General features: G+C 53.3%; 10 protein-coding genes across 10 annotated transcripts; 5 read left to right on the plus strand and 5 right to left on the minus strand.

The window, feature by feature from the left end:
• Window positions 1-661: 661 nt before the first annotated feature.
• On the plus strand, window positions 662-1,330 carry GUITHDRAFT_137655 (hypothetical protein; the record flags this gene model as incomplete). Its single annotated transcript, XM_005833958.1, has 1 exon — window positions 662-1,330. The coding sequence occupies one exon, from the start codon at window positions 662-664 to the stop codon at window positions 1,328-1,330; it is 669 nt and encodes a 222-aa protein (XP_005834015.1).
• Window positions 1,331-1,637: 307 nt separating this feature from the next.
• On the minus strand, window positions 1,638-2,340 carry GUITHDRAFT_106949 (hypothetical protein; the record flags this gene model as incomplete). The annotated part of the gene is made up of 5 exons (XM_005833959.1): window positions 1,638-1,723; window positions 1,766-1,916; window positions 1,997-2,057; window positions 2,109-2,184; window positions 2,280-2,340. The coding sequence occupies 5 exons, from the start codon at window positions 2,338-2,340 to the stop codon at window positions 1,638-1,640; spliced, it is 435 nt and encodes a 144-aa protein (XP_005834016.1).
• A 1,301-nt stretch (window positions 2,341-3,641) lies between these two features.
• SEC13 (secretory protein Sec13) lies at window positions 3,642-5,085 on the plus strand (the record flags this gene model as incomplete). The annotated part of the gene is made up of 11 exons (XM_005833960.1): window positions 3,642-3,713; window positions 3,758-3,832; window positions 3,879-3,947; window positions 4,003-4,062; window positions 4,115-4,277; window positions 4,323-4,440; window positions 4,472-4,582; window positions 4,656-4,719; window positions 4,764-4,828; window positions 4,873-4,969; window positions 5,017-5,085. The coding sequence occupies 11 exons, from the start codon at window positions 3,642-3,644 to the stop codon at window positions 5,083-5,085; spliced, it is 963 nt and encodes a 320-aa protein (XP_005834017.1).
• Window positions 5,086-5,170: 85 nt separating this feature from the next.
• On the minus strand, window positions 5,171-10,916 carry GUITHDRAFT_106951 (hypothetical protein; the record flags this gene model as incomplete). The annotated part of the gene is made up of 35 exons (XM_005833961.1): window positions 5,171-5,198; window positions 5,245-5,297; window positions 5,393-5,465; window positions 5,603-5,697; window positions 5,748-5,805; window positions 5,870-5,923; window positions 6,081-6,127; window positions 6,321-6,362; window positions 6,409-6,462; window positions 6,599-6,649; window positions 6,810-6,899; window positions 6,946-7,066; window positions 7,106-7,170; window positions 7,332-7,442; window positions 7,561-7,616; window positions 8,217-8,283; window positions 8,331-8,393; window positions 8,432-8,521; window positions 8,581-8,596; window positions 8,643-8,743; window positions 8,786-8,862; window positions 8,913-8,964; window positions 9,015-9,076; window positions 9,173-9,281; window positions 9,330-9,495; window positions 9,560-9,695; window positions 9,753-9,877; window positions 9,931-10,007; window positions 10,057-10,209; window positions 10,348-10,425; window positions 10,472-10,497; window positions 10,547-10,608; window positions 10,661-10,707; window positions 10,754-10,831; window positions 10,899-10,916. The coding sequence occupies 35 exons, from the start codon at window positions 10,914-10,916 to the stop codon at window positions 5,171-5,173; spliced, it is 2,601 nt and encodes an 866-aa protein (XP_005834018.1).
• Window positions 10,917-12,285: 1,369 nt separating this feature from the next.
• On the minus strand, window positions 12,286-13,250 carry GUITHDRAFT_152138 (hypothetical protein). The gene is made up of 3 exons (XM_005833962.1): window positions 13,230-13,250; window positions 12,470-12,634; window positions 12,286-12,341 (listed from the first exon to the last, which is right to left on the minus strand). The coding sequence occupies exons 1-3, from the start codon at window positions 13,233-13,235 to the stop codon at window positions 12,309-12,311; spliced, it is 204 nt and encodes a 67-aa protein (XP_005834019.1). The 5' UTR covers window positions 13,236-13,250; the 3' UTR covers window positions 12,286-12,308.
• A 1,357-nt stretch (window positions 13,251-14,607) lies between these two features.
• GUITHDRAFT_106953 (hypothetical protein) lies at window positions 14,608-15,141 on the plus strand (the record flags this gene model as incomplete). Its single annotated transcript, XM_005833963.1, has 4 exons — window positions 14,608-14,633; window positions 14,697-14,852; window positions 14,900-14,974; window positions 15,030-15,141. 4 exons carry the CDS (start codon window positions 14,608-14,610, stop codon window positions 15,139-15,141), a joined length of 369 nt encoding a protein of 122 aa, XP_005834020.1.
• Window positions 15,142-18,081: 2,940 nt separating this feature from the next.
• GUITHDRAFT_152139 (hypothetical protein) lies at window positions 18,082-18,900 on the plus strand. The gene is made up of 2 exons (XM_005833964.1): window positions 18,082-18,230; window positions 18,302-18,900. Exons 1-2 carry the CDS (start codon window positions 18,126-18,128, stop codon window positions 18,740-18,742), a joined length of 546 nt encoding a protein of 181 aa, XP_005834021.1. The 5' UTR covers window positions 18,082-18,125; the 3' UTR covers window positions 18,743-18,900.
• Window positions 18,901-19,014: 114 nt separating this feature from the next.
• GUITHDRAFT_137660 (hypothetical protein) lies at window positions 19,015-19,722 on the minus strand (the record flags this gene model as incomplete). Its single annotated transcript, XM_005833965.1, has 1 exon — window positions 19,015-19,722. The coding sequence occupies one exon, from the start codon at window positions 19,720-19,722 to the stop codon at window positions 19,015-19,017; it is 708 nt and encodes a 235-aa protein (XP_005834022.1).
• Window positions 19,723-22,553: 2,831 nt separating this feature from the next.
• On the plus strand, window positions 22,554-23,834 carry GUITHDRAFT_69969 (ammonium transporter; the record flags this gene model as incomplete). Its single annotated transcript, XM_005834167.1, has 1 exon — window positions 22,554-23,834. One exon carries the CDS (start codon window positions 22,554-22,556, stop codon window positions 23,832-23,834), a length of 1,281 nt encoding a protein of 426 aa, XP_005834224.1.
• A 671-nt stretch (window positions 23,835-24,505) lies between these two features.
• On the minus strand, window positions 24,506-25,873 carry GUITHDRAFT_152140 (hypothetical protein). The gene is made up of 6 exons (XM_005833966.1): window positions 25,390-25,873; window positions 25,246-25,326; window positions 25,149-25,194; window positions 24,772-24,787; window positions 24,649-24,720; window positions 24,506-24,601 (listed from the first exon to the last, which is right to left on the minus strand). Exon 1 carries the CDS (start codon window positions 25,857-25,859, stop codon window positions 25,503-25,505), a length of 357 nt encoding a protein of 118 aa, XP_005834023.1. The 5' UTR covers window positions 25,860-25,873; the 3' UTR covers window positions 24,506-24,601; window positions 24,649-24,720; window positions 24,772-24,787; window positions 25,149-25,194; window positions 25,246-25,326; window positions 25,390-25,502.
• Between the last annotated feature and the right edge of the window lie 167 nt (window positions 25,874-26,040).

Consider the following 26,040-nt stretch of genomic DNA (forward strand, 5'->3'; position numbering starts at 1 on the left):
GTCAGGAGGAAGGAGGACCTGAGCCAGGCGAAAGTTGACCTTGTGTTGGATGACTTCCGAGGCAGGACTGTCAGTGATGCGGGGAGAGGTCACATGCTGAGACTGCTGTTTGCTGTCCTGCTGACTGTGGTGTAGGGATCGTCAAAGATTTTGACAAGAGGATCAAACCAGGAGAGAAAGTCAAGATAGCTGCATCCTTTGCAAACGAGGATTGGTGCCAGCCCTACGTGGGTCAGGTTGGGGTGCTGGTGGAACCGGATCCTGCGACTCACGGTACTTGTCCTCATTTCGATCCCTGTGACCTGCTGTGTCAGGTACGTGGAAGGTTCACTTCGCTCGTCCACCCACGCCACCACGCCAGCTGTCCCCCCCTCCTGCTCCCCCACCACACACACACACTCCTCTCTCTATCCTGCCTCCTCCTCGTATGCAATTCTTGCTTCTCTGTCAGCCTGTCACCCAAGGTACTCGATAGCACTTCTCGTTTGTCTCTTTCTTACCGCACGTCCGCTCCTTTCTTATCCTGGACGTTTAGTACACCACTGCTGTCTCCATAACAGGAACTGCAAGAGATCTTTTTTTTCTCAGTGCAACACACTTTAAGTGAGTCTAAGATCCAAACCCCAAGAGATAAATTGCATTTGACTTCAATCAGCTAGTCATGCAAGGGTGTCATAGTTTCTATGTCGCGTCGCTGTGGCATCGCAAGTACGAGAATGTTCTGGTGAACCACTCGGTCGTAAAATTGCTCCGTGAGCGCGCATCCATGCTTGAACAACAGGAGAGATTCTTTGCTGCGCAACAAGGAAGGGAGAGTGAAGGAGAGGTGTTGCCCCAGCCTAGCATTTCCTCAATCACAAGCTCTGAGAACATGCAGTCCTTGGATTCCTCACTGCCGCCTATTCAGCAGCCCAGTGGCAAGAGGAAGAATACCAAGGCCATGTTCTCCGAGGCAGAGCATGCCGAAGAGATTGTCTTCGCCGCTAAGAACAAGTTTGCTGTCAAGAGAGTCAAAGGCGGGGTTGAGTTCTGGAGACGGATCGAGCCCAAGGGAGCTGAAGACCCTTCGAGCAACGCGCTCACTAGAGAGCAGGGGCGACAAGGAGCGATCGGAGCGAAGGAGTCCGCAGACAGGACGGATTCGTCCCTGTCAGAGCCAATCTACCTTCAGACTAATGTCAATACCTACCTCCCGCAGATCCGAAACACCCTGGCAAAGATGTCCTTGGAGCGAGCCGCGCTGCAGCAGAGCTCGTACATGCTCAATCGGAGGTTTGCTCCGAGCAGGAGGGCCAAGAGAGCACCAGTGATATCTCTCTCGAAGGTTTGAACTTATGCTGGCTGCTGCCTCACTGTAACGAGGCAGAGATTCGATGTGATTTTGAGATGCTAAGTATATGTGATCAAGTAAATACATTGTGTGATTGTCGGATCGGCGTCGAGGGAGGTTTCGATGTGGATTCATGCGAATGTGACCGGAGATGTACTGAGATTGTTTCTCGTGTGCAGACACGGTTCAAGGCAAGAGAGTTTGCTTGAAGAGCCTTTAAGGGAGAAAGGGTATTTTTACAGGAAAACAATGTCTATGCAGCGCGTTCCAAGTGAGGAGAGCATGGTGGAGGCGATTGTGATTGGGTCTAGGCTTTTTCCGACTCTGCCACTTGTTCATCATCTTGACCACCATCAGCCTGAGAAGCAGAGTTGTCGTTATCAATCGCTTGTCCTGCTGCATGTGAGCGGCACATCTCACCATGGCAAACATCACCTGCATTGTCTGCTCCAGCCTCCTCTGGGTCCGCCAGTTTCTGCCGCTTGGCAGCAGAGGTTTTCTTGGCGTTGCTGATCTGATTTCTAAAGTTGTTCAAAGATTGCACCAGAGTCTCTTCAAACTCCTCGAACTCTGCTTCCCTCAGCGCCTGAGAGTTGCATATCACTGTGTGCTTGCAAGGAGGCAATCGCACTCTTCGAACCAACTTGGCTTGACAAGGAACCTTACCTCGATGATGTCTTCGGGGTTGAGAGTAACCTTCTTCCTCTTGTCACATTGTTGCACAGCTCTGATGAACAAGCATGAGGGTGTAGATGAGAATGATCTCAGAGCAACATACAACTCAGTGATATAATGTATGAAAACGGTTGCGCATGCCGACAGGGCGACCCTTGCCTCTTTTGCAACCGCAACGTCTAGTTCAAGAATCGCGTTAGAACCCCATGTGACCACCGCACTTGACGCAGCTTGTATCTCATAGTTCGCAGCTTGTATCTCACAGAATCCTCACCCTCCTCACAAAGTTTGTTTGCAATTTCACTCTCTCGCGGCATCCCCAACCACAGGAACATCGCTCTACTCGACTCCGTCCACCCGATACATCTCCGCATGTACTCAACTATACATTCGATCTTCGGATGAGATATCATGTCAAGATGTCTTCTTTCTCATATCATTCAATCCTTGTCATGTCATCTTTTCATCTCCTCAAAGCCTCGGCAGCCTCTCCTGCTGGCTTTGTCCAGACTTCCCGCATTATCCTCTGTTGTATCTCAAACTTCCACACTCCCGTTCCTCCATCGCAATTTCTTGACCCACCTGGCTAAAATTGCTCCTTCCCTGCTATGTCTGTATTCTCCTTTCTTGCCTGTCTCTTCCCTTTCTCCCCATTCTCTCTTTTCCCTTCTCAATTATCGATTGTTCATTCTTCACGTTTAACGCCTCAACCTTTGTTTCCTATTCTGAATGCTTCGACCTTCGTTCGCCATGGTTTTCACTCACCTTTCGGCAGGTTCATCGCCATGATCTTGCTCACGTTCGACATCGGCAGTCGGTCTGCGTCCCCCATGTTCCCGCCAACTTCCTTCCTGTACCCCTGCCCCTGCACCCACTGACATACCCCCATGACCTACAAAGAACCCCTCCCATTGACCACAATTTCACCCCTCCTTCCCGGTACCTCACCCCTTGGCACAATCTGGATCAATTAGAGTCCGCCTCAGAATTGCAATTATCAACCACCCCTTCAGTTCTCACCACCCCTGGTCATCAGAATACCCCTCTAAAACCCAGCTTTCACCCCACCGTTTCACTACGAATGGCTTGACTGCAGCTCAATCCACCCCCTTGTTACAAGAAAACAGTTGGACCCCCACCCCCCATTTCCCGTCGATGCACCCCCACAATTCGACAACCCCACCCCTTCTCTGAATTGAGAGTGCCAGGTCAGAGACCTGACCACCTTCACCCCATCCAAACATAGGAATTTAGTGGGTAGGGGGTCATCAGAGGGTCTTCGCTCTATGAGCACGGGCGTGCGAGGAGAGGAAGGAAGGAGGCGGTAGAGAAGCAGCGAGAGAAGCAGCGATGAAGGCAGGAAGGCAGGCAGGCAGGCAGGCAGGCAGGCAGGCAGGCAGGCAGGCAGGCAGGCAGGCAGGCAGGCAGGCAGGCAGTCAGAAGGACGATAAGTTTAAAAGTATCAAGGGGAAGAGTGCAGAAAGCTGTTGTGTTGGAAAATTAGGAAGACCAATATCCTTCATGAGGTAGGTTCAAACATGCGCAAGCAGACGTGGAAGCAAACAAGAAACGTCGAGAGAGTTGGAATGATATTTTTCACTGACATCAAATGAATTCAAGTTTCAGGATGGCTGCAATGGTCGCTCAGCCACAATCTCAAGGGCCCATGCCAGATTCATCCATCGACACACAGCATGAAGACATGATTGTAAGCCTTGTTGGTGTTTGACAGTGCTCTCACTCTCCTGCTAGCATGACGTGCAGCTCGACTACTACGGGAAGAGACTCGCGACGTGCTCGTCGGATCGATTCATCAAGATCTTTGACGTGAGCTGCTTGCTCCTCCTCCTCGCCCCCTCACGCCTCCTCCAAGGTTTCCCCGGATCAAACGTCCCACCAACTTTCCGCTACCATCGCCGCGCATGAGGGACCCATCTGGCAGGTCTTGCCCTCTGCAACTCGGTCTTTGCCTTTCTTCATTGATCTGCTGGCCTCAGGTTGCCTGGGCTCACCCCAAGTTCGGGAGCATCCTAGCCTCTTGCTCGTATGATCGCAAGGTACGGTACGATGCTATATCCCTCGCATGCTCAAGTCTTCTGGTCTTTCCAGGTTTGTGTGTGGAAGGAGGTTCAGCTTCAGCAGTGGACCAAGATCTACGAGTACGCGGACCATCAGTCTTCCGTCAACAGCATCGCCTTCGCCCCCCACGAGCTCGGGCTGAAGCTCGCCGCCGCTTCAGCTGATGGAACAATCTCGATCTTGAGCTGGAGAGGTGCTGGACAGACTGGCAGCCTCGTGATCTCACTCGATCTCGCAGGGCAAGGGGACAACTCGTGGGACGAGCGTGTGGTGCATGACGCGCATCAGATCGGTTGCAATGCAGTTTCATGGGCCCCTGCTGCTGCTCCTGGCTCGAGCACTACGGCCAATGCCACGTCGCTACAAGCAGGTGGCATACAAGAAGAGGGGAGCAAACGAGCGAGTGACCTGGTTGTCAGCGTTTGTGAGCGGAGGATGCGACGGAGTTGTCAGGATTTGGAGGATAAAGGAATCGGGAGACGTGGTGCTCGACGAGGAGTTCAACCGCATGTATCAGGTGCGAGAGAGCCGGAACCAACTCATGCTGTCCCATGCTGATCTTGTCTCAGAGCTCTCAGCACTCTGGTTGGGTCAGGGATGTAGCATGGGCCCCCAGCCTCGGCCTGCCCGTCCAGGTGACGAGGTGCTGCTGGACCTCCGCATGTGACGTCATCGGCAGACCATCGCGAGCTGCGCGGAAGACAAGGTCGTCATGATCTGGAGCCAAGCACCCGGCAAGGCCTGGTGGATCTCTGCTGGAGGTGTGTGCAGGCGGTGACGGCTGGTAGGACCTGCAAGAAGCTGCCGACGTTCGATGCTGTCGTGTGGCGCGTGAGCTGGTCGCTGACAGGCAACGTGCTCGCGGTGTCATGCGGAGACGGGAAGGTGAAGCAGTGTGATGGGAGAAAGAAGCGTTGTGAGCAGAGGAGCAGGTGACGCTATGGAAGGAGAGCCTTGACGGCGAATGGAAACTCGTCGAGTCCATTGCGGACTCGCAGTGAGAGGAGCTGGAGGAGGAGCCCAGCAGAGGTCACGAGAGTTCACCGTATATCACAAGAAAGAATATCAGCAGCCCCCCTCCTCTCCTCACTCGAGCGCCTCATAGGGTTCGCGTCTGCCACGGCGTCAGCGCGTCAGGTGTCGAAGGGTTCGGCACTCACAGTCGGTAGAAGAGAACGTAGGCGGCCTGACTGCAGACTGACTCCTTGGCTGCCTGCTCGTGTACGTGATAAGGCAGTGGAAGAGGTGAGAGCCACGACAAGGAAGAGGAGAGAGGAAAGGGGGGAGGGAAGGGGAGGGGGGCGAGACCTTGGTCACTCGGGAGTCATCGAAGAGATACCACTGGTCGTTGCCCGGGGAGAGAGCGAACGCCGTGTAGTGTCTGAGAGAGCTGGTCAGAGAGCAGTGATGCTGAGAGAGGAGACGGCGAGAGCGGAGAAAAGAAACAGGGAGGATAAGCACATGTGGAAGAGGAGAGGAGGAGGAAGACGAAGAGGGGTAGAGGAGTCGCTCTGGTACCCGAAGCCCGCATCCCCATAATGGTTGATCACTGCATAGAGGTCGTAGAGGTAAGGGTTGTCCTCAGCATCCCCTGGCCTCTGCAAGCTGCGGACCTGAGGGGAGGACGATAAGGAGACCAGGAAGAGGGGAGGAGGAGACTCACGTAGGGGGAGAGATCGAGATCTTCGAGGGGGAACTGCACGCAGGTCTCTATCTTCTCCCTGCTCGACCAGCAGGAGTCGGAGGGTCGTCAGCGGGAGGAAGGGGAGGAGAGGAAAGCCTCACCTTCCCCCATAGCTCTCGTCCTCGGAGAATCTCTTGAGGTGGAAGATGACGAAGCTGTGGAGGAGAAGTGAATCGTCCGCAGAGGAGGAGGGGAGGAGCAGCAAGAGAGGAACAAGAGACCAGGGGGAAGAGGAGACGAAAGAAGAGCAGGGGTTAATGGCGAGGAGGGGAGGAGGAGGGGGATGTGAAGGAGGAGGAGGAGGACGGTTACTTTGGAACACTCCATAACGACATTGTTTTTCTTGCCCTTCGCGCCTCCTACGAGAGGTTGAGACGTCAGTTCAGATTCAAGTGAAAGCCGAGCAGGGCAAACATTCAAAGTGAAGGAGAGGAGGAGCAGGGCAGGGCAGGGCAGGGCAGGGCAGGGCAGGGCAGGGCAGGGCAGGGCAGGACAGGGCAGAGAGAGGAGAGGGAGGGAGGGAGGGAGGATAGAGGCTTCTGCATGTGATACCTTGCAACGTGAGCAGTACCACATGTCATGCTCCGAGAGAGTCTGGGGAGATTGTCAAAACACGAATGACTGAGCGACAGCCGCCGACCTCGGTGGAGGTGAACTTGGTGAGACAGTCCTGCAACGTGATCTGTTTGCCACTCTGCAGAAAGGGAGAGATTTCAGGTGAGGGTGGAAAGGAGCAAAATGAGAATTCAAATTAGAGTCGAAGAAAACATTGCAAAATTTCAAATCAGATGCGTTTGATGCCTTTGAGACAACCACAACGGGATTTTCACCTTGTTCTCCTTGGAGCTCACAAGGTTATCAACTGACTCATGCACTTCAACCTGAAGCTTTCTTCAGCATGCCAGAGCAGAACCTCCTCCTCCCCCACCCCCAAAACCCCCCACCAACACCACCTGCCCCTCCTCCTCCTCCTCCTCCTCTCCCCTTTCCCTTCTCTCACAATCCGCTCACTCTGCTCCTCTAACTCTCATCCTCCTCTACCTCTTCTGTCTCAGTCGCATTCAGCACTTTCTCAACTCCCTCCTCCGTCCAGTCGATGCTTATGAGACAGCCGTCCTCCAACAACCCCATCTGCTCCTCCCCGTCAGCCCCCGCGCACGCTCTCCCCTCCACTCACGTCGTGGTCGTCGAGGATTTCTTGTCCCTCATCGTAGTACGTCCGCACCCTCCTCATTACGATCGCTTGCTGCAAGTCGGGGATCTTCTCCTCCCAGTCGCCCAGGCTGACGTCCCCCCTCCTGCTCCCGTGTCACTCAGGCAGAGGCTCTCCTGCCTACCTGTCGAGCTCCTTCACTTGCTCCATGAGGTCCGACTTGAAGTAGCGCCAGATCGCCCGGTAAACCTGCTGACGGTTAGGGACCAGGAGGGAGGAGGGAGGAGGAGCCCAGGGAGGGGAGGAGGAGGAGGAGGAGGAGGAGGAGATGGAGGGAGGAGGAGAAGGAGGAGGGGGGGGGGAGGAGAATGGCAGGAGGAGACGGTTGGTTAGGAATGCTGAAGAGCGACCTTGTGCCGGAGAGAAACGACGCCTTCATGCTGAGGTGAGACGGAGAGAAAGAAGGGGATCCCAAAGACGGTGGTGTCGACACGGGAGGGAAACATGGGGGTGAAGGACATCTGGGAGGAGACGTCAGCACACGACAAGAGAGAGGACGAGGAGGGAGGAGGACGTAGACGAGGAGCGGGAGCAAGGTCAGCAGGACGTGAAGGAGGAGGAAGGAGATCGGAAGCTCACTAGCTTCTTTGACTTTCTCAGTAAAACCTTGACGTTGACGATGCTCGAGGTCGTGTCTGGCCAACATCACAAGTTAGATGAACAAGGATAACCCGCACCACAAGACGGGCAAACCCAATCAGCTTGAAGAGGAAGAGGAAGAGGAAGAGGAAGAGAAAGAGGAAGAGAAAGAGAGGAGGACGAGGAGAAAGAAAAGGAGGTGACGGAAGTGAGTGAGACAGCCTGCCTGGTTCAGGGCCTCCCACAGGGTCAGATGAAAGCGAATGAGGGGCCTCAGTCAAGAGACTGTTGTGGTGAAAGTCAGGCGAAGAGCGAGCAAGCAAGCATTCCTTTCCAACTGCATCCCAACCTGCTCACGTTGTCCTCCAGTATGTACGCGTGAAGATCAATCGGCATCGTCGGCCTCCTGCAGAAAGAGAAATCAATTGTTACGAGCTCTCTTTATCATCAACGTCGTCATCGTCGTCGTCGTCATCATCATCACCACCACCACCACCATCATGCACCTTCTCTCCCACAGACGATCGGAATCGTTGAAGACGCTCTGTATCCTTCCATCCCAAACCTTCACACACTCTTTTAGCCCGATCTTTCTCATCTCCTCCTCCTCCACCTCCTCCTCACCTCAGCGATGACCATCACCTTCCCACTCGCACACATGAAACTCGCGACTTCGCGTTTGAGGTCCGAGATGACGGCAGAACGAGGAAGCGAGAAAGAGACCTGCAGCCCTCCCTCAGCAAAACTCCAGCTGGGAGGCGAGCTATGACCTTGATCGGCTTCTCCGCGTTGTTGAGATGGTGCGCCATAAGCGTGAGCACGAAGTCGGTCACCTGACCAGCAGCTCAGCTGTGGTCGACAGGCTCCTCACCCCTGCCTGCGGCAGCTCCAGCGTGACGCAGTTGTAGGGGTCAAAGGAGACGGAGACGTTGCCACAGGGGCACTCGAGCTCGGAGCGGTACTGCCCCGCAAACAATCTTGGATCATCGAGTCGTTTCTCAGCTTGTACCGCTCCCACACCAGCTCCGATACCTCCCTGCTCGGCTGTCAGCAGCTGGGCGAGAGCTGGGAAGCAGGTTCACCTGTCGTTGGTGCCATCGCCGGTCGGCATCTCGATCAGAGGCTTCGATCGGATTCGATTCAAATCCTCATGCAGCGCGTCCAGCAGGAAGCCCAGCAGCTCCTGCGGGGGGTCAGAAGGAGGGCAGCTGACGTGGACGGAGACCTGCGAGTCGTGCTGGAGGAACCCCGCAAACTGAGGGGCGCACCTTCCGATGACTTGCTTCACGTGCCGGGGACTCACTGGCAGCAGGTCAAGGACTCGCCAGGCCCGCCTCTGGGAGTGGGAGCACCTGCCATGGTGCTCGAAGCCGACCACATCTGCTCGACGAGACTCGCGTACGCCTGCAAGGAGACGTCACGAGCCTCCCACGGGCTGCATAAACTTCCAGCACCTCCGCGATGGCCCCGCCGTTGCCAAGGGGGTTGGTTGGGTTGAGATCATCCTTCCAGGTGGCTAGAAGAAGAGGAGAAATTCTCATCGAAAAGCAGACGAGGAGGGAGAGAGGGAGGATGAGCGTTGGGAGCATGAAGAAGAAGAGGAGGGTCTTACGTCCAAGGAAGTAGTTGGTGAGAGCTGCTGTGTTGGATAGACATTGCAGGGCCGAGTTCATGAAGCAGGTGTTCCCTAGGTTCGACAGGCCAACGAGACCTCTTCCTGGCTGCTTGGGAATCAGCAGAGCGGTCGAGGGATGCGAGGGATGGGCTACCAGGATGGCAGGACGGTCTTGAGGAGTCGCGTCATGCTCCCGCTCACTGCCCATCGGCTCGTCTCCCTCAGCGGCGCTGAGCTCTGTGCAGAAGGCAGAGACAGGAGGAGAGCAAGGGCGAGGCGAGGGCCCATAGATGTAGCCCGCAGCGTCTTGAGGAGTAAGACTGCAGGAGAGGTCTTAGAGACGAGCAAGGAGGGGTCAGAGTTAGACCCTCACTGCTGCCTCACCTGGTATCCAGCAGCTCGGATGACCTGATTCCTTCTTGGGTAGTCGAGATCGAGTTGCCCATGGTAATGTCGTCGTCGTCGTCGTCGTCGTCGTCGTCGTCAAACTCCTTGACAAAGAGCGTGTCGAAGTCGGAGACTGCGGGCGAGTGAGTTCGATGAAAGGCGGAGGAGACGTTGAGAGGTGTTGGGTCACCGTTGAGGTCTTGAAGCTTTACGTGAGTTTCTTTGGGAAGATGGACAACCGACCCGTCTCTCTTTCTGACCTCCACTTCCGGTCTGCCACTCATCTTGAGGACCATTCCGACAGTTTCCTGCAGCCTGAGTTGCCATGAGCATCTCTTGATCGCCATGCGCCTCCAGAGCGTCTTCACCTTGCGATGGTCGAGTTGCAGCTGATCAGTAACGCATGAACTTCACAACTGTCGCCTCGGCGTCTCTCCACCCAGAGCTGCACGGCAGTTGCATGAGAACATTGGCGGCGCAGAGGGGAGAGGAACCTGGATGGGGTATGCTTCCACCTCGACAACATTGTCCTTCAAGACAAGCTGTCGTTTTATCCAATGCGAACCCCCGAACCACGACTTGAAGATCACTGTCACGGCCAACACCAGCCATTCAAGTCTGTACCTTGAGCAGGTTGAATTGCGCTTCTGGCACAGCCGTGAAGTCTTCTCCTTTCTTCAGGCCATACCTCAAGACGTGCTCGCGTCGTGTGTAGGAGTTCCGCGCGAGCTTGTAGGAAACAACTTCGGGCCGTGAGGCTTTGAAAGCTGGCAATCAAACTGCACCTGGTATTCCTGCTCCATATCCTCTGAATGCCTCCAAGAATTCTTGCCTTCGCGCGAGACACCGTCCAACAATATGTCCTGCAGAGACGCCTCAACGCAGGAAGCACGGATCAGCTCAACACACGTAGTTCATGATCTCGGTAGGAGCATCTGCATAGCCCTCGTCAACATTTGTGTGTCGGAGATCTCAGTCAATCACCATCCACCATCCCGTTCATGTACCCGTTGAAGGTGTCCATCCACCGCTGACTGATGACATACCTGACGGACAGAAGAGTGTCACCGCAGAGCATCAAGACACCAACAAGTCCACCAGACGTCTCCGACCCTGTGCTCTTTCGCTTCATGCTCCTTCTGCACCTGCCGACTAGCTTGCAAGGCGTTCGGATTCAGGACAGGAACCTACCGACTCCCATCTTGCCCGCTGCTCGTCTCTTGAGAGGGGTATTTCCAGATTCTCATCGTCGGAAGCCGAGTCGGTCTCCTGCGGGGAGAAGAGCACGACACCCGTCAGCCCTCATCCCTCATGCCACCAAGTCCAGGTCACATACCAAAGCTGCTGCCGGCATCGGTTTCTCCGCACCCTGAGAAGGAGTAGCGTCAACAAGATCGTATCACATGCTAAATAACTTGAAATCTCCTTGTCAGAAAGAGCTGGATCAATGGACGATGGTGATCTATTATGCGCGTGACACGAGCACTCAATCAAAAGGAAAACAAGTGAATGCATTGGATCGTTAATGCTCAGAAGGAAACGTGCAGCGAAACCAAGAGAATTGAGGTCAAGGAACGAGCGATAGTGTTCCCGCAAAGCTGCATGTAACAACAGCGGGGAGTAGAGACTTGAACGAGTGGGTGAACTGGAAGAGAGAATGGGCAGGGATGAGGGGTTCGAGCGGAGGGGAGAAGGTGAAGAAGGTTCGATTGTGAATGAATTTTCATGGGTGGAGAGTAGAGAGAGAGAGAGGAGGAGGAAGCAAGAGGAGGTGGAGAAGGGAGGGAGGGAAATCTACAAGAAAGAGAAGGCAAGCAGGCAGGCAGGCAAGCAGAGAAGGCAGGAAGGCAGGCAGAGGGAGTGAGAGAGAGACGCGGAGAGAGAAGAAGAGAGAAGAAGAGAAGGCGGTAGAGGAGCGGAGGTATAGCGAGAGCAAGGTACGCTAGATGGCAACACGCATGGACGATGGACATGGAATGATATTGTACGAGATTGACCGTTACTATCCCGTTGCATTCCAGAACTTTTCTCTGGAAGCCTCCGAACTCGGCGGCGGCCCGCCTCAGCGGCCATTCACAGGCCCCGGGCCGGCTGTCACTGGCTACGCCGGGGCCTGGCCGCGCCGTGAGTCACCGACACCGACTCGGAGTCATAGCCCGGCCCAGTGCCAGGCCCTCACTCGCGGCAGCCCGGGCCGGCCGCCGGTCGGCTCAGCGGCTCCGCCGGACGTGACTCACACGGCGGGCCCCCCGGATGCGGCCGGCCGGGCCCGGCGGCCCGGCGCCTCCCGGAGTCCCGGCCCTGAGTCCGGCGCCGGGGCCCCGTGTCGGAGTGGCTCGGAGTCTGCGGCCTACTGAGTGAGAGTGGGCCAAGCCAGCCTGGGCCGCCGGGCGAGTCTGTCAACTTGGGCCCGCCCGGGCCAGGGCCGGTTTCACCTGAGTAGGCTCAGTCACGACGGCCGAACTTCGGAAGTTTCCGAAGCGGTCACCGGGTCAAGCCGCCCGCCGCGCGGCCGCTGCACGGGACTCCTTGAACAGGCTCAACATTGAGAAGGACTACAAACTGAAAGCATTTAACTTAAGTTCTAAGCCTGAACTCCGACCAAACCCCATCAGGCATCGGCTACTTCACGGTTTCACCGTGACCGTCAGGTCTCGGATCAGAAACTGGCTTCTGGCAAGGAACAGAGCAGCTGACAACTCCATTCAATTCAGAAATATCTAGAATCTATTGATGAAACATCTCTTTATGATTGATTCTCCTGAATCTTGTACCCGAGCTGTGAAACAAACTGTGTCAGTATCTTGGCACAGATTAAAAATCATGGTTCCCACAATTAAAAATCACTCAAGGTTCCCAAAGAGAGTGCCAAGGATAATATGCAACAGACGGAACGAAAGATCTCACCTGCAAGGCAGCATCTTCGTAGCTCACACCTTTCTGCTCAGCATATTCCTTGAGTTCACGTGCTTTTCTTCTCACGTCCATCAGACGGACAGCAATGAATCCACCTCCGTAGATTGTCACACCAAACAGTCCGACCACAGCCGAGCGATGCAGGACATCGATGAACTGCAACATGCCGTCAGATGAAATCGCCATGAAGCTTCGCCCTGAGGATCATCTTTCTCTCACTCTTACGAAACCAAGCAAAGCGTTACGGTGCAATTAACAACATACGTTGTAACACGACTATATGTCGGATGTTTTCAGACATCCTCGGCACTTCCTTTCTATGTACAGCAAAACTAGCAACAAACTCCAAGTTCTTTTGTCAGAGCAAAAATCGACAACACAAGAAGAATGCAAGGGTTGAGATTCGTGAAGCCATCATAACTAGTTTTGAAGTACTCTTTCTCTGTGTCAAAGATACTAACTCACTGGAACCCAAAGTGTCTTTTACACATATACTTATCTGCTGAAAATTTTCAAAGGATGTTCCGCTTCATTGCACTCATACTCCCTATCAATTTGGAATGCAAGAAAAGTTTCACTGAGTGAGGGCAGCAATGTACAATGTGGGTGATATGGACCTTGTTTCAGTGATAAAGGATGTTTCTAGCACTTCTCAACCTTCATCATCATTGAGTTCATTGTTTGTCGGGCTCATTCGTCACGCATTATCATATCGGCTTCCGCATGTTCTTGCTGCCTCCATCGTGCTCACCTTCATTGCGCTTAGTAAGCCGGCAGAGTACCCACTACCCCCTTGTTGGCTGACACCCACATGAATAAAAGGAGAGTGAACACATCCCACCCGGTTAAAATCCTCCATTTGTACCCGTGGTGTTTCCCTTTCAATCACCCCTGACCCCAACACTTTAGATCACCTCCCGCGGCCCGGCCCGGCCCGGCACCGGGCCGCCGCCCGCAGGCCCTGCCAGGCAGTACGGACGGTCACAGTGTCCTAGTCACGTGATCGGATCGGACCGTGACTGGCCCGGCCCCGGCAGTGCCGTGGCAGCCTGGCGCATGACTCGTGACGTGCCGCAGTGCCGCCCGGCCAGTGCGGGTTGCTTGACTGACTCAGGCTAGTACGCCGGGGGAGGCTGACTAACTTAATTACTACTACGAAGTTCAGATCCGGGCCGCCGGTCACTGAGGCCCGGCCCATGGTCGCCAGTTTCCGAGCGCGGGGGTGAAAGTTTGAACTTGTCACAGTGAGTGTCGCGGGCCCGGGGGTCAGGCTTACAAACGGTTCCGATCAAGTTCTCTGGCTGCTGCAGTGAGGCTCAGGCTCCGACTCTGTCTCAGGCTTGCCAACGCTGTCTTCAATTTAGTTCAACGGTTCTCTCAGTTTGGATCACTGTCATTGAGAGTGGCAAGCGGATTGACTCACAGTGTGAGGATCCGATCACTCAGAAGTTACAGTACGGTCCGGCATGATCCGATGATCCGATGATCCCGGATCATGATAGTACCGACGGTCGGTCATCCCTCGGAGGCCCGGACTTGAACTTGCCAAAGTTGCCCAAACTTAAAATGAGTTTTATTCAAGAGCCAGTTCAACAGGAACTAAATTAAATCTATTATAAAGAAGTACCACAAGAGACTCGAAGTATACAGCCCCGTACTGATTTTAGTCCTCTGGAAGCGAATGTCACGAATTTAAAACAACTATAAATGCTAGAGTTCGTTTTTTGATAGGCTACTGGTAGTAACAGCTACGGTCATATCTACAAATATAAAACAAAAACATTTTATGATTTCAGTTAGCATCAGTTGTACCATTCATGATATAATGTTATAAAGGTACTGAGACGGAGCGTCCTAGTAGTACAGCTTTGTATTGTTTGATACTACCGAATTTTACACAGTGGCAGAGGCGACCCACCAGCTCCACCAGCCGCCGGCATGTTCGCTCCTCCCTCCGGCAAAGCTTCTCCTCCTTCCCGCCCCCCACCCTCCCAAGACGCCAAGCAGAAGTCCTCTGCTCCTAGAATACCCGAGCGAAATGCCAACAATAAGTCAGCAGGGCCCGCGGCGCCTCAAACTCCCACACACTCTTCGGAAGGTGCCCCGCCTACTTTGCTTTGCGCTTGTTCATGCAACTTAGCGTCTCGCTCAATGTGTGAGAGACAGCTCACAGTCTTGCCTCAGGCTTGTCCGAAAACCATGACAACAAGATGCACAGAAGTGCCGACGAGACACAGGTTCATCCAGCTCGTGAAGAGGTGGCCAAGAAAGCGGAAGCCAAAAGCGGAAATCTGGAGCAGAAGATGCAGCTCATGGACTTGATCTCTGAAAGAGAGTCATTGTTGCTGGAGAAGACAAAGTTGCTTGAAAATCTGTGAATGTTGCCTGGACGATCGATCTAGTTTGCTGACTTCATCACAGGAGGGTGGAACGAGAAAAATTGTACAGGATGGAAGCCAGTCAAATGCAGATGCAGGCCGAATCGCAGCGTTTCAGGTGCAGGATGAAGAGGATGAGGCTGTTGTAGATGAGGAATGATTGAGACAAATAGGGCTGAAAACCTAACTCTACAAGAACGCTTGAAGCAGCTCAAAGACGAAGTGGATCAACAGAAGGCTGCCAGTGTACCTGCCAACCAGATGGATGCTCTCCAGAAGGAATGATCCTGACACTTGAGCATTGATCTTGTGTCTTACACCAGTGACTGCAGGAGCTTTCAGACAGCAAAACCCTCCTTGAAAAGGTGAATTCAGAGAAGGCTGAAGCACTGGAAAGTCTGAAAACAGCACAAAGGTTTACTACATCTGATCAGATTTCGTTTCTGAACATAGTTACTTTATAGCAAAGTGAAAGATCTTGAAAGTTCACAACAGGAGAAAAACAAGACAAAGAATAAAGACCTTGAGAAGCGAATTACAAAGCTCGAAGTAAAACAATCTCTACTGTCTGTTTGCAGCCTTAATTCCTTTTCAGAAAGAACTTTCGGATAGTGTACGACAAGCCAACACTCTTAAGGCTGATTTGCAGAAGAAAGAAGCCGAATTGTCAGATGTCAAGGTGGCCTCGTGCTGTGTGTTGTGATTGGAATTGAAAGTTGGCGTTCAAGGCTCAGAACTCTGCCTCGAAGGAGTCCGTGGATAGCCAAATAGTCCTCTTGGAGAAGAAAGTCAGTGACTGCAACCTGTGGTCTCGCATCTCCGATGTTGATGTTGTATTTCCAGATTCTTGAATACGAGCGTGAGAAATCAGAGCTGACGAGTCGGATCCAATCGCAGAGGCATCAAGCAGCAAATGCACATCATGTGAGATCACTGAATGTTCAATGTAGTGAGGAGACAGCTTCCGCAAATACAATGAAAGAAGAGTTCGAAAAGAGGCAGAATCTCTTGGAGGCTCAATTTGAAGATCTGCAGGTATGATGCCATGTCCTGTAGCATCCACCTGACACTTGTAAAAGAAACAGATGAAGGAGCAGGAAGATTCCATGTGCTCTGAGGTTTGTTCATGCCTTGCGGGATCAATCTGCTTGACAGTGCATACGCAATGCAGATGGACAAGAAGCAACAACGGATCGAGCAGTTGGAGTCTGAGTTGAAAATCAAAGCAGGGCAAAGCGACACCACGAAAGACAGAATGGCTGAACTCGAGAAGGGTCTCAACGAGGTGTTTCTGCTGGCTCACATCCGAATGTGCCATCATGACACTTTGCTTTGCCAGTCTCATCATCAGATTGAAATGAAAGAGAAGGAAGTCCAGCATTTGCAGCAGTGTCTGAATAAGGCGGAGCAGGAACTCATTGAATCGCAACAAAAACTGCAAAATCAAAATCAATCCGTGCACAAGGAACAAGAAGCAAAGGTATTCAAACTGTGAGGTGTGGAGTTTCTCATGGTGTGAGATGCCAGCTGGCCGAGAGCGAGAGGACCATCTTGGAGTTGAGCAAGAAGATAGAAGGTGCTCCTGGCATTCATCCTCCTGGTCTAACCTGTTGTGAAGGACTTGAGAAAGGACATGCTGAGCTGAAGGAGAAACATGACCTCTCTGTCTCAAACAATATGCAACAGTCAGCGGCGTTGAAAGATGCAGAGTCAGCGCTGACGGAAGCGGAAGAGCGATACAAGCAAGTGGTAGCTACTGCAAAACCTTCTTGAGCGTTGGATTGACTGGGAAAGCAGGCGGAATCGAGATTGGCTTTTGAGGTTCAGATCAAGGAATTGACCGGAGAGAGAAATGCTCTGGATGAGCAGTCAAAGGACATGCAATCCAAGATTGTCTCTTTGGAGCAAGAATTAAGAAGTCTGTCCTTGTCAAAGGACCAGGAACTAACATCTGAGAAAACGAAGTATGAAACTGAGCTTGGAAGGCTTCAGGAAAAAAGCAAAACTCTCCAACAGGATCTGGAAAAAGCATACCTGGAGAAGGAAACCGTTTCGAAAGAATTGCAGAATGCTAAAGAGAGTCATGAGGCTTCTGTTCAGAAGCTTGTCAAAGAGATCGCAGGGCTGAAAGATACCGCTTCTACACAACAAAAGTCCATACAGGATTTACACATACATCGGTCAACTCTCGAGTCAGAAATCAACAAGAGAGATCAACAGAAAACTGAGCTCAATCAAAAGCTTCAATTCAGTGAAGAAAAAGTCCAGAAACTAGAGAGTGATAATCGCAAGAACAGTGAATCTTATCATAATGAGCTGGAACGAATCACTGCACAACACAAGGCGGAAACAAAACAGAAAGAAGCAGAGATGAAGATGACTCTCTCCAACATCCAAGAGAAATATGAGTCTAATTTGAAGGAGCTGAAGAATGTAATAGAAAAGCAGGCTACAGAGATTGAGACGAAAAACAAAATTTTCGCTCATCAAGAGGAACAATTCACAAAGCAAGTTCAAATTTTTTCAGGTAGGCTTGCAAAGGCTGATGAGGAAATTTCTCGCTTGAAACAGAGCTTGAAGGATTCGCATGATGAATTGCTCGCCAACCAGCAATCATCAGCGAGATCAAACAATCAGAATATGGAGGAGATTGGGAAATTAAAGGCTCAAATAAGCTCGATGAAAGATGCGTACACGATTGCCCAGGATCAGATAAAGAAACTGGAGAAGGAGAAGAAGGAGAGCGATTCAGAGAAGGTTCGAATTCAAGGAATCGCACAGTCTTCCGAGAAGGCTCATTTGTCGGACAAGCAAGCAATGCACAAACATATTGAGGATCTGAATGCAGCTATCCAAAGAATGAATCAAGAAAACAAAGCTTTGATGGATCAGATCAAGAAACACTCCGAATATGCTTTGAAGTCGGACGAAGAGAGACATGCCCTGCAAGAGGATATCCGAAGGAAGCAGTCTAGTATCTCCGATCTTCAAAGAGACGTTGCAGCAAAAGCTAAGCGAATCGAAGAAGTTCAAAATCAAGCGAACCAAGAGCGAAACGTTCTTCACAAGCAGCTGCAAGATGCTAATCAGAAGTTGGCTCTTGCAGCTGAAGCATTAACTTCTGCATCTTCGCAGTCAGCAGAGATGTCCCGACTTGAGATTCAGATGCGAGGTGTCAAAATCTTTCTATGTTTGACATGCATACTGACGTCGGCTGTCTTCCAGCGCTCGCAAAGGAGAAGGAGCAAGATCGAATGAAAATTTCTGCAATGGAACATCAATTGCATCAATCTGAATCCATGTACAAGATGCAGATGGAAAGGACAAATGAACGCTTGAAGCACTACGAGCGAGCTCTTTTCGACACACGTCAGGTATTGTTCTTGTTCTTTCACACATTGTTATTAGTGTTATCGTCCATTTTCTCGCCTCAATCTGCTGTCAGGTCCTTGCGATGAAAGACACAAAAATTGCGCAGCTGGAGACAAATCTTTCTAGGATGGTGAATTCAGATCAAGCCGCCAAGAGCGCTCAGGAGATTCAGCGTGAGAACGGAGGGATGCGAGTGCAGCACGTCGACACCAACGTTGTCAGTTATGGCAGATCGCCACAGATGGCTGTTCAACCTCTCCAGCGGTACAGCCCGAAGAGTGAAGGCGAGCAGAGGTCAGTCATGTATCAGGAGGCGAATGTCTCCAAGGTCCCTCTGCAAGTCGGATCTGACGAGAGCCCCATCGGCGTTGCTTCCGTGTCGACATCCAACGCTGGGTATGTGCAACGAATGCCCATGCAGAGAAGCAACGAGTATTACCCGCCGGCGACCAATCACATGCAACAGATGCAACAGATGCATCCAGGGCGATATGACGAGAATCAGTTTTTCTAAAGCTTTTTTCCTCTTGACAGAGCTGATCATATCTTAAAAGAACTGTACACAATAGTATGGGCACGCAAGAAACAGTTTTTCACGACTGATTCGGCATGATGTTGTAGTTGGTTGCCATGAGCACGTGTGCTGATTTTGATTAAAACGATGAATTGGTGTCAAATTGGAGCAAACAAGATTTGAAGTCTTACCTTGATTCAGCATCGACTGCTCGTTCTTACACACTGTGAAGATTGCTCCGTTGTCGATTGTTGTGATCATATGGTCTGGAATCATATCTGCAGAGAGTCAGCAGGCCAACCATGGGACGTGAGAGGTGAGTCACCAGCGTTTCTCTTGCGCGAGAGGAGGAGCTCGTTGGCGAGAACGGGCTCAGCTTTGGCCTCAACAACGGAGAGAAAGCAGCCACACGAGTTCTTGGTCTCGATGGGAACCTCCTCCCTCCTCTTCTGCTGCCCCATGACGATCTCGACCCCCACGCTCTCCTTGACCGTCACGGGAGGCACATCGCTGCCCAGCATCACGATGATGTTGCTGCAGTCCACAACCAGCACAGCCTCCTTCACCGAGTCCAAGGCTATGATACAATTTGTACATCGCTCGATGCTCAGAAAGCTTGTCTCCCCTCGCACAATAAACTGACAGGACTGCAAGCTCGCCTGTTCGTCTCTCATGTCTCCCTCCCACCCGTTGGCGTAGAACATCACGTCAAGCCCTTCGTTGTGGATGGTCGACTGAGGGTCAGCAGGGGTCATGGCATGGTACCCTTTGATGACCCAGCACTGATTCAGATCTCCTTGCACAATCCCTCTCGATGACGCTATGGGCAACTCGTTCGCACGATCCTCTTCAATCTCGTTGACCCCGAGCGAGTAGAGCTTGTGCATCAGCGTCCTGTTGTTCGACCTGAACCTCTCCAGCATCTCCTCGATCCCTGCGGATCTCCTGCCTCCGATGGACAGCGGAAGACTCGTTGCCATTGGTTGATCGTAGGATTTTGACCTCCAACTCTTCCTCCTCTCCTCTCCTCTCCTCTCCTCTCCTCTCCTCTCCTCTCCTCTCCTCTCCTCTCCTCTCCTCTCCTCTCCTCTCCTCTCCTCTCCTCTCCTCTCCTCTCCTCTCCTCTCCTCTCCTCTCCTCTCCTCTCCTATACTTCCCCTGGCGTACCTTCACGCCTCTTGGCCGTTTCTCTTCACCCGGCGGGCCCGGGGTGACCGCGGGCGGCCGCCCGGACGGGCCGTACCGTGGTGAGAGTCAAAGTCACCGTGGCGGCGCAGTTCTCAGCGGCCGCGCACTGGGTCGGTCACAGCAGTGGTGATCGGAGTCGCTCGGATCATCCTCGGAGCAGCCGCGGCGGCGCGCGCTGGAGCCCCAGGCCGGCGTCGCCGACTGACGGTCCGACTCCCGCGACTCAGGATGATGGCACCCGCGGCCGCCTCCCGGCCGCGGCCGCCTCCCGGCCGGTTCGCCGGGCCCGGGCCGGGTGGCGTGGCCCGGCCCGGCGGGGGCCGCGCACGGTTGGTACTAGTAAGCGGCCACGCCGCCGCGAGACGGCCCTCCGAGCCTCAGCGGGCCGACGGGGGAGCCCGGCGGGGGGCCGTCGCCCGGAGGCCCGGGCGCCGATCGGGCGCCGGTCACGGTCACACACGTCACGGCCGCTCACAGGCTGGCCGGGCTGCTAGCCGCTGAGCCTCACTCAGTGAGCAGGCCGTAGCGGCGCGCCGGGCACACCGGTCCGACGGTCAATGCCACCGTCCGCCGGACTCGGAGTCCGAGTCGGACGTGACGGCCCGGGAGCACCGTTTCACCGGGTAGTAGTTAGTACGCAGATATCACGCTTGTAACAAGACAGTTTTTGCTCACTGGCAAGACCGAGTTTAATGCACACAAACTTACCAGAATTGAGGAGCACATGAGAGATAGACTGTACTATGATGCCAGGATGTGAAACCCAAGCCGCATCCAGACATGAGAGGACCTTTAGTAGCAGGAGAGTTTTGTAAGTTAAGTTAACTCGGCGAGTCTGACTGGCACGGCTGGCATACGCTCCATCCTCCCCCCGAGTTTCTGAAATAGTACGTTACATCGGCCGGGACGTCAGAAAGTCACACAAACAAGAGAATGTCAGCAGAGTTCCAAGTCGAGATACGAGAAGACTGTCTGCGTCAAGTTTCAACCGGTTATGGCCTGAGCAGGCAATAACGATCAGTCAAAGATTGTCCATTCTGAAGAAGATTTTCATGCAGGGCTATTAGATGTGCAGTGCAGAGATAAGGGAGATGCCCGGCTGGCGAGCTGATGCAATGACGAGAGAAGGAGGATAAGATAAGTGAGTCTGACTGCCAGGGGAGAGAGAGAGAGAGCGTGCCCGCCGGCATTTGAAGACCAAAAGATAAATTTTGAACCGTAAAGAACTTGTGACCAGAGATTGCTGCCGCGAGATTGGAACATCCGTTTCAAGGCATTTGAAGCCTGTTGTGCAGTTGTACCTTGTTCGCCGATCCAGAAGTAGGAGTCCAGTTATCATCCATGCCACAGCGGCCTAGCTCCATGAAGTTAAACTTCCGCCAGATCTCCTGGTAGTTCCATTTGATCCTACTCAAAGATCAAGAAAATATGAATCGAATAAGCTCGAGTCCGATCAGGCTGATATTCGACCGACCAATCTGGCTCAGGGGAAGGCTCAGCGCTTGTTTTTCCTATTCGATGATCAATCAAACAAATTGAGGCTGGGATGAGAGGCGGATTGAAGAGAGGAGTCATCCGAATGTGTAAGGCTTGATAGAATTGCCGCGCATGAATTTTCAACAGTAACGAAAAACAATACCAAGAAAGAAAAAACTCCAGTAAACAATTCAACTAACCAAACATAAGATCAACATGATTGAGCATCAACTGTAATCGGGGCCCATTCAACCGACGCCAGGGCCCGCCCGGCGTGGCGGGCCGCTCAGTTACCGGGCGGCGCCGCCGGCCCGGGCCGCCGGCCGCAGGTTCACGCCGGTACAGTACGGTACGGTCAGTAAGCGGCAAGTCAGTTCGGAGTAACTCCGAGAGGCCCCCGGGCCGGCAGGCCCGGCGGTTGACCTTGAGTCATCCGATGCCTTGCCCGGATGGCTGCGGCCTGGCTGGTCAAAAACGGACACGAGGTTGTGGCTACGCACTTGCAAGAAGGAGAAAAGGGCATGACCTCGTGGCTCTTGACAGTACGGCACCGAAACCATACGATTTGAAGGTTTCTTCGCAAGTTCAGTGAGCCCTCAATCACTACCCCAGGACCCCCCCATATCTCATACATGACCGTACCGTACAGAGAGGAACAAAAGGGGTGGTACCCTGACCCGTACAGTCCCCGGGACCGGCCTCTGGCCACGTGAGTTCGGATTAGTGAGGGTGGGGGGGTGGTGGGTGGAGTAATAAGATGCACCCTTTACTGGGACCGTCTTGTACTACCCCTACCCCCATCTTTCCCCATTTCTGATACCTACCTTCGTTCCTTCTCGATTGCTTTGACTGGGACCACTACCCCCTTTTTATATCTCTTTTGAGGGGGTCATAGGGTACTCCCAGCCGTTCCCCCCGACAGCTCTTTTGTCTTTATAAGCTCCGCCGTCCACGAGAGGAAGCACGGAGCCAGACACATTGCGGCAGCAGCAGCATCATGTCCGACGAAGCCCCTCTGACTTTGGAATCGCTCAAGGAGTTGATTGATGGAAACTCTCGTGACATGGACGTCGCGTGGTTGGTCATCACTGGTGAGATTAACGAAGGTCAATGTCACAGTTGATTGAGATTTGAACTTGCAGGTGCGATGGTTTTCTTCATGCAGGCCGGGTTCGCCATGTTGGAGGCGGGTATCGTCCACCCCAAGAACGTCACCAACATTCTCTTCAAGAACATGATCGACGCATCCATCGCCGCCATCTGCTACTGGCTCCTTGGGTATGGGTTCGCCTTTGGTAAAGACCGTGAGGGCTTTATCGGAGATTCCAACTATGGGTTGAGAGCTGTCTATAACGGCTCAGGTGGTGGAGGATCAGATAACTGGCAGATGTGGTTCTTCCAGTGGGCCTTTGCGGGAGCTTGCGCTACGATTGTTGCAGGATCAGTTGCAGAGCGCGCGAAGCTCGAGGCGTACTTCATCTACTCGACTGTCCTCTCCACCTTCATCTACCCCGTCATTGTTCACTGGGTTTGGGGATCTGGTTGGCTCTCCGCCTGGGGTGCTTACCCTGACTCCCAAGGCAATGCCCGGCCAATCTTCAACCGTGACGAGCGATCCAACGGCATGATCGACTTCGCTGGCTCTGGCGTCGTGCACATGGTTGGAGGATTCTGCGGCCTGATCGGCGCCATCGTTATTGGTCCAAGGAAAGGAAGGTTCGGCCCCAACGGCGAAGTCCACACGCTCTTCGAAGGCAACACCACCCTGCAGTCTCTCGGAGTCTTCATCCTTTGGTTCGGATGGTACGGGTTCAACTGTGGGTCCACCCTCAAGATCTCGGGCAACCTTGCCAACATCGCAGGCAAGGTTGCGATGACCACCACCATCGCTGCTGCTGCCGGAGCCATCGTTACAACCTTGCTCTCCAAGATCGTGACTGGGGTCTACGACATCTCCATGGGCCTGAACGGGATCCTTGCGGGCCTCGTTGCCATCACGGCCTCTTGTTCAGTGGTGAATCCATGGATGGCCTTCCTCATCGGAGGTGGCGCTGCCTTCGTGCTTGTCGGCGGCCACTACCTCATCCTCAAGCTGAGGATCGACGACCCCTGTGATGCCTGCGTGGTCCACGGCTTCTGCGGCCTTTGGGGAATCCTCTGTGTTGGCATCTTCTGCACCGATGCCAATGTTCAGTATGCTGCGTACCCCAATTTGAATACAGCCTGTGGAAGCGGCGAACAGTTCGCTGTACAGGTGGTGGGAGCTCTCTGCATCATCGCCTGGGTTTGCGGCACTTCAACATTTCTCTTCTTGTTCATCAAGTACACTGTTGGTTTCCGTGTCTCTGAGGAGATCGAGGACATCGGGCTGGACGCGTCTGAGCACGGCTTGAGCACCATATTCCCCAAGGCCGAGCAGGTGAGTTGATGTCGATCTTCTTGTCTCGGGTCTCGTCGACTTATTCTATTGGCAGAACGGGAAACCTACCGAGATGGGTGCGATCCCTACAGCAGGAGAGGGCCCTGCCTACCCAGCTGTCAACACGGAATACTTGCAAGCTCAGTCGACATACATGGTGAGCCACCTTAGTGTTCGATGTGAGGTTGCTGACTTGACTTGCTTGTGTAGACCTCTGGCAGTGCCTTCGGCAACATCTCACACCTGGCTTGAGCGTATCTCCTATTCTTTCAAGACTCTTTAAAGTTTCTATGTTTCATTAAACCACTTCTAATGGTTTCTTGTCTCTCCTTGACCGCGGGTTGGGTTCAGGTACTGCTCGTAGAGCTCTGATACGAAAGCATCGTCCTTTACCGCATCCTCCAGAGCCTGAGAAAACATTCTTAGTTTTCTCTTCACAAGGTTCCAAACCAAAACAAACCCGTTTGAATTGATCCTTCGTCATGACAAAGTCAGCTGCAATCGCCTCCAGGTCAGCCTCGAACTTCACAACTCAACACGTCTCACCTTTGCGCGTCCTCTGGACTGATTGCCTGAGGAGACTCGCTGGGGTCATGGTTGGGATCGATGGATCCGGTAGAATCGCCGCGGCAGAGCTCGAGGCTGTCTCTTGCCTGGGGAAGGAGGAGGCTGCGTGCGGAGCGGCGCTTGAGGAATCTGTGACGTCAGCAGCAGCAGGAGCGGCAGGAGCTGGAAACGAGTTCCTCAACATAGCCAAGATCTCACTTCCAGGAGAGCTGAACGTGTCAACGTCTCAGTGACATTCGATGGACTTCAGCAATACCTTGGCACTGGCGTATCTACAAGCGGCGGTCCCCTGGTCGGAGGCAGCGGCTCCCTCTCCTTGCCAGCATTGCTAGAAGATCGAAGAGGGTGAGCAGAGAAGAAGCATGCAAGCAGCCTTCACATCATCTTCATGATCTCTGCCCCAGCATCGAGCTTAGCAGGGATGGCGAAAGGAGTTTCGAGAGGTCGGGCAACGGACGGCTTCTCCGGAGGCAGCGCCCCTGCCTTGGCTTCGCTGTGCTGAGGTCCTTCGGAGATTCCGAGCAGACCCTCTGACCGCGACTCGTCAGCACAGCAGCATCGATGCTTGTTCAAGATACTCAGATCCTCCGTGGCCCTGTCGGACGCAGCCGGGCCTGCAGGTTTATTAGTCCTCAACACATGCAAGTTCCGTCCATCACCGGTATCGACAGGTGCGATGCCAAGAATGCTTTCTGAAGGAAGAGTCAACCCAACTCGTGAACATCTTCTGTCTTGACATACTCAGGTTTTGCTCCACTGCCCCGTATCCTTTTGCTTGGCTCTGCTCGACGGGAAATCCGCCCTGCATCACCTGGCAATGAACAAGTGCTGGAAGAGATGCCCAAGCTCTAACCTTGCATATTTCCACAAGGTCATTAAAGAGCTTTCCTATCTTTATTGTTTCTTCTTCTTTGTAGAACCAAAATCCCAGAACCTACATGAACGTCAACCTCCACGTGGGTATTTGTTAACCAAACCGAAAGTCAGGGTCAGAGACCTCGTACACGCGAGCAGGGATTTTGACATCTCACACAAGAATAGACAAAACTTTACATCGCACCCATACATCAGCACATCTCTTACTGCCACCTCCATCACACCATCGGCCCTCTACACCACCTGATTGTTTGTCGAGTTCGTGCACATCAGGTAAGGCCCCTCTATCTGCACCATCGTGTACGTCCCGATGTCCTGCACAAAGTTCTCTAGCCCACTTCTGTTGAGGATGATGCATGAAAACGCCCTCCTCTTCCTCACAACGAACATGGACCCTTCTACATCTAGCTTGCTCCAGCTCTGCCCGGCGCAGTCGAAGGCGTACAGGACGACATGCCGGGACATCTCGAGCACCTCCATCACCTCTGGGTCCATGCGCTGCAGCACCGTCAAGTTCATCGCCGTCCTCTGCTCCTCCGTCGCCCTCCGCTGCGCGTCCAGCGGCGACTCCGTTCGCTTCCCTTTCGCCATGCGCCCTTCCCGACGTAACAGATCTGCTACGCCTCGTAAGACAAAACGTTACAGCCCGTTGCAAAACTTTGGGCGGTTTCCATACCGTTACGTGACGCTGTTCTGCACAATGTTGTTCGTCACCATTTAGTTAGAGAGGGAGGGAGGGAGGGAGGGAGGGAGGGAGGGAGGAGGGAGGGAG

This window comes from Guillardia theta (genome assembly GCF_000315625.1).
Source record: "Guillardia theta CCMP2712 unplaced genomic scaffold GUITHscaffold_27, whole genome shotgun sequence".
In the NCBI taxonomy this organism is placed as follows: Eukaryota; class Cryptophyceae; order Pyrenomonadales; family Geminigeraceae; genus Guillardia; species Guillardia theta.

What these genes read in the sequence shown, in the direction of transcription:
- GUITHDRAFT_152140 (XM_005833966.1), bottom strand. Translation starts at nt 25,859, where the DNA reads ATGGCGAAAGGGAAGCGAACGGAGTCGCCGCTGGACGCGCAGCGGAGG.
- GUITHDRAFT_152138 (XM_005833962.1), bottom strand. An exon ending in ACGAAGATGCTGCCTTGCAG is followed by an intron (nt 12,342 to 12,469) that starts GTGAGATCTTTC and finishes TTTGTTTCACAG; the next exon opens with CTCGGGTACAAGATTCAGGA.
- GUITHDRAFT_152139 (XM_005833964.1), top strand. Translation starts at nt 18,126, where the DNA reads ATGGAACATCAATTGCATCAATCTGAATCCATGTACAAGATGCAGATG. An exon ending in CTCTTTTCGACACACGTCAG is followed by an intron (nt 18,231 to 18,301) that starts GTATTGTTCTTG and finishes ATCTGCTGTCAG; the next exon opens with GTCCTTGCGATGAAAGACAC.